The sequence below is a fragment of the Otolemur garnettii genome, unplaced genomic scaffold (genome assembly GCF_000181295.1).
Source record: "Otolemur garnettii isolate 467f Iridium unplaced genomic scaffold, OtoGar3 scaffold00089, whole genome shotgun sequence".
Lineage (NCBI taxonomy): Eukaryota > Metazoa > Chordata > Mammalia > Primates > Galagidae > Otolemur > Otolemur garnettii.
Window position 1 is genome coordinate 3,416,375 of NW_003852484.1, and position 5,566 is coordinate 3,421,940.

General features: G+C 39.9%; 1 protein-coding gene across 5 annotated transcripts in view; it reads left to right on the top strand.

The window, feature by feature from the left end:
- PARP9 (poly(ADP-ribose) polymerase family member 9) overlaps positions 1-5,037 on the top strand; it is a 33,681-nt gene extending 28,644 nt beyond the window's left edge. For all 5 annotated transcript variants that reach the window (XM_023516307.1, XM_023516309.1, XM_023516310.1 and 2 more), the window contains one exon: positions 4,222-5,037. In XM_023516307.1, coding sequence (XP_023372075.1) covers positions 4,222-4,598 — 377 coding nt within the window. In that variant the 3' untranslated portion in view covers positions 4,599-5,037. The remainder of the gene's footprint in view (positions 1-4,221) is intronic.
- Positions 5,038-5,566: the final 529 nt, after the last annotated feature.

Here is a 5,566-nt window from a genome sequence, read left to right on the forward strand (position 1 = left end):
CTCCTGCCTCTGCCTCCCAAGTAGCTGGGACCACAGGCGCCCGCCACAACGCCCGGCTATTTTTTGGTTGCAGCCGTCATTGTTGTTTGGCGGTCTGGGCTGGGGATTCGAACCCGCCACCCTAGGTGTACGTGGCTGGCGCCTTAGCCAGTTGAGCTATAGGCGCCAAGCCGGGAAAATCTTTCTTACACATTGTGGTCCTTGACCATTTCTAGGCCCATTGCCTACCAGAGGGCTGTGGATTGCCTCACAGGTTAGAATGTGCATCCACCTGTTGCAGACAGGCTGCGGTTTCTTCAGCAATAGAGTCCCTTTAAAAACTCAGCAGACATGAGACATATTTGCTTCTGGTCAAATTTATGCCTTTATAACCCAGCTAGCAATCTTGTCTCCATATAGTCTTTTAAGCCTCAAGATTTTGGTCTTACCTTCTGGACTCTGTGCTCTGCCCATTTCCCTATCCCTTATCGGAACAAGCCACTGCCTTGAGGCAGTTCAGACACTACCCATAGTGTGACCTGTGCCAATGATATGTCTAAGGACTGGTGAGAACTCTTAACAGTGATAGAAAAGTCCAGAAGAAACCAGTTTTACCACGACGGAAGCTGTTGTCATCTGGAGTATAAAAGTTCCTGTCTTTTTCAGGCCTGCTATGTTCCAAATTATAGGACTCTTAGTCAATTGAGATGGCCACCCACAGGCAGAGGGATTTTCTATTAACAAAGCTGGGTTTTCTTTTTTTCTAATTTATGTTTGCATTCTAGCCATTTCTGAGTTAATCTAACTTGTAGGGCGTGGCCAAATGCAGCAAGGAGACTATACACTTGCTGTTTCTTATAGGGTTGATTCATTTGTTCTTCAAGTATTTATTAAGCACATTCTGTGCTAGGGGTGCTGGAGATACAGCAGTAAACAAAAAAGCATGGAATGCTTGCCCTCACAATTTATAATTTAATGAGTTCATCTGTTGCCCATTTTAAATCTTCTTTATTTTTCCTGTACAGTGTCTCTCTAGGTGATTGTCGCTATTTCATGGTCTCAACTCCTACCTGTACCATGGTGACTTAAGAATTTCTAGCTCTAACTCCTGGCCTGGAGGTCCACATATACAACTGTCTTTTAGTCATCTTTACACAGATGTCCCTTAGGCATCTCAAACTGAGCTCTTTTCTTGGCCACGATTTTCTCTAAGACCTTATTATATGTCCTTTATTGTCTGATTCTGCCTAACCTAATATCATCATCACCTTCCTGCCAGGTCTTCTGAGTCTGAAATGTTATCATCTTCCACTCCTCCCTTTCCCTTATCTTTATATCCAGGCAGTCATCCCGTCCTAGTGATTTGATCTCATAAAAGTCTTAGCCCAACATCACCGCTTTATTTCTACTGCCTTACTTCATCTTTCCTTAGGCCTAGACTATTATCACATCCTTTCCTTGCCTCAAAATACACCCCTACCTAATCTATCAGTTACTCTACCACCAGAATTATCATGCTAAAAAATTACATTTTTGCTTACTATCTGTATTCCCAGTTGCCTACAAGATAAAAACCCGAACTCCTTTGCAGAACACATAAGGCCCTGGCTTCTATGTTATTTCACCAGACTCACCACCCACTGTTCCTCAACACTCTAGCCATTAACTGTTTAGAGTTCCTTAAACATGCTGTGTATGCCTCTCCTTTTTCTGTGGGATGACTTCCCTCCTCACCCTTTGTAGTGCTATAAATTCCTTTTCTTTCTTCAAGACATAGCACCATTTCCTGTTTGGCACCTTTCCCAACTCCTGCAGACTTAGTGAGTTGCTTCTTCCTCTGCGTTCCTGTACTTCCTCCATTCCTTTGTTATGATTTTACTATTTAGCAAGTAGTAAAATCTATAGTGCCACAAAATGCAGGCACAGAACTAGTTAAAGCTGTATAACTGAACTTTACCTAGTTTTCATGCTCCATGTTCACAGATGCAAAGAAAGGTGATTCAGTCCTTTTCAGAAACTTCTTAGTCCTGTCAGCGTTTAAACTCCTGTAACATTTTGCCTTTTTTCTCTCCTTTTCTCTGAGAGTGATCTAGATGTCAGGAGAGGCATTGTAGGGAAGGTTGTCTGGCTTATGCATCCCATCTATTCTCTGGCTCCCACTGCCCTCTGCTAGATTAACCACCCTGAGCTTTGGCCATGCGCACCCATTTGCATTTAGGTAGTGTCTTCACAGGCCACTCTGTCTTTTTCATGCTGAAGGAATTCCTTTCCAGGCCATTTCTTTACTCCTCCTGTACTGCAGGAAATGTCTGAGCATGTATACTTCATGCTGAATATGGGGTCTCATGTAATGGTTCTCATCTGTTCTAGAGTCTTCTCCTGCCCTTGCCACCCTCCACCCAGGTGCCAGGCTTTACGAGGGAGTGCACCCAGCAGAGTCAGCAATGGTCCTTTCTGCTCTGAGTCCCTCAGTTATTCTTGTTCTGAGATTTCTACTCTTCTGCCCTCTCCTGTCTCCTAGGCTCTCTTGAGGAAGTAAGGCAGGGAAGTGAGCCCTTTCTCAAACTTCCCAAAAGATCTAGTCATGTCACATCTGACTCTTCTAGTCCCACTAGCGGAAAAAATGTTTTATTTATCTTGAAGTGAGGAAAATGCTTTTAGTATATCTTGTATTATTCTGTCCTCTGTCTTTATGGTAAAATCTTTATGTTCTAAATCCAGGATTTTAGCCTTTAGTTCAGAAAACCTTCTTCCTTTCAGGAAACCTAACTCTGAAAGCCAGAATTTTAAGAATATTTTCTTCTGTGAATTAAAGTAATTATATATCATATATAAAAATATGCACTCATACATACACATATATAATGGGGGTGCCCCAAAAATGTATACACATTTTAAGAGATGTTGTTGGAAGTAAAATCAATCATTCCCCCAAAGTGTATGAATTGCAGGTAAAATGGATGTGTGTAGCATGTCTAGATACACTTGACAGTAATGGTACCTTCAACTTTAATGGAAAGTAATGCATAGATAATGTCAGTTAAAATGTGTATATATTTTTTGCACCCTCTGTATATGTATTCAAATGACTTTGTTCTAAACTTTGTCTTTTTTGCCATTGAACAACAACTCAATGGATGAAAGAGCAAAGAGCAAGTAAAACTTCTTGGGAGGGAAAATCTTTCATCTTAAAATATTACCTTGCCACATAAAATTGTGCTGTATTTTGTCTGTTTACATGCAGTGAACAGGAGAATAGGATTCATATCTTACTGTGAACTTTGGAGAATAGGAATCATATCTTACTCATTTACAAGCAATATGTCAGAATGGAGTAGTCAGAATAGAGTATATGCTCCTTAGTATCACAGTCCCCAGAAAGCCTAATAGGTGGAAAATTGCCTGGAGAGTCTGGATCTCGATCTAAAACATGTGATTCTTTGTGGGGTATTATGCTAGGTCGTGGTAAGAAATGATGACCTATCCTTGACCTACTATACAGAATACATAGTGACCAAAATGTCTGGGTCCTCCAAATCCAGGGTTGTTCTTCTTAAACAATGAAGCATGTGCACTGACATTTTATATGCTCAACATTCTCCCTATTTTGGCACATTTTTATTATAATGCTATCCATGAGATTGAGAGACTGTACTTTTTCTTATTAGATGTTTTTGAAAGCCACATTCTCAAGAGTTCTATTTGTTGCCTATAACCATCAGACAATGTTCTAAGAGAAATAGAACCTTCCTTCCATTGTGTTCTCTTTGTCATCTGATTAGTTGATAATGTTGACTTGAATCACAATCTCTCTGAATCCAGATCTGTTACCTTTTAAATGGAGATGCTATACAAACCATAAATTAATTCCATCTAATCAATGTAAAAATCCTTTGAAAACCACAGACTTCTCTGCAAACTCTAATGATATATTTAAATGTAAGCTATTATTATGCCAGTGATATCAGAGATAGGATTGTTTTAAGGGAACAACTTTGCATTTTTGTGGCCGGGGCTGGGTTTGAACCTGCCACCTGTGGCATATGGGGCCAGCGCCCTACTCCTTTGAGCCACAGGTGCTACACTTAAGGGAACAACTTTGGATGCCTTTGCTATAGACACAGGGACTCAGGACCAACAGGTGGTGATTATTTGAAAGACTAGAGAGGGAATATATATTATTACCCAAATAGGCACTATCATTCACCAGATATAACAATATTTAATTTTTTCTTTTACCAGACCTCAAATATGGAGTTGGCATATACTTCACCAAGAACCTCAAAAACCTAGCAGACAAGGTCAAGAAGACTTCTGCCGCAAACAAGCTGATCTATGTGTTTGAGGCTGAAGTACTCACAGGCTCCTTTTGCCAGGGACAGAAGTCAAATATTGTTCCCCCACCATTGAGTCCTGGAGCCATGGATATTCATGACAGTGTGGTTGACAATGTCTCCAGCCCTGAAACCTTTGTTATTTTTAATGGCATACAGGCAATGCCCCAATATTTGTGGACTTGTATGCAGGATCATGTTGGGTTACAAGATAACTCATTGAGATCAAGGATGCTTTACCAGCAGCCTTGGGGGAGATTCACAGGTGGCAGCTCTGTTGATTAATCCATATGTCATTGTAATAGCTGGCATGGCCTTACTTTGGGGAAACTAACAAAATAATCACCATCAATGACTCAAAGAGTGGTTTGAATATGTCAAATAGGTTATCTGTATGGATTGACTGAGTTATTGAAGGAGCCAGCCACACACTAGTACCTTAGTGCCTTCATTTGTGTTTTTAATCTCTTGGAGTTGGGGTGAGTAATTACCAACTAAAACACTCAGGACTGTTCCTTCTCCTCACAGCTGTTCTTTCACCTCCTTTGCTATAGGTAACAGCAAAAATGTTCTACATTTAATAAGATTTTTCTAGTATATAGTCTAAGCCTTTCATTTTCGAAAATGATGAGCATGTAAACTATTAGGACAGCAAAATGATTTTAGATTTTCCAGAGAATCTTATAACGTGCTTTAGATATCAAAATAAATAACCTTTGTCTGAGTTATGGGCTCGGAAACATATCTTGAGATTATTGAAATAATTTGAAGTAGAAGGACATCAAATGTTGATAATCTGTTTGGATTCACCCATATCCAGCAATGCCACTTAAGCACCATAAGGCCAAGTTATTAATTCACCAAATATTTACTGATCACCAGATGTGCCTTAGTCACTTGTGGGTACGAGGGACATGATGCTGAATAAGACAAATGTCTTTACAAATCTTTTAGCCTGAATAATCAGAAAAAATAATCATACAACTTAAGTGTGATTAGGTGTAACGAAAAGAGAATTATAGTCTCTTTGGAAAAATTTAAGGAGGAAAGGGATAAATTAATCAGAGGTTGAGGGAAAGGGGCCACCAAGTGAAATGAAATTCAAGCTGAGACCACAAAGAATGTAGCAAGTTTGGAGCAGACAAAAGAGTATCTTAGGCAGAGAGAATAGCTTTTATAAAGGATGAATTCACTGTGACTGTGACTACAAAGTTCTGTTTGCAATGTTGAGGCCAGCTAATCACACTATGCAT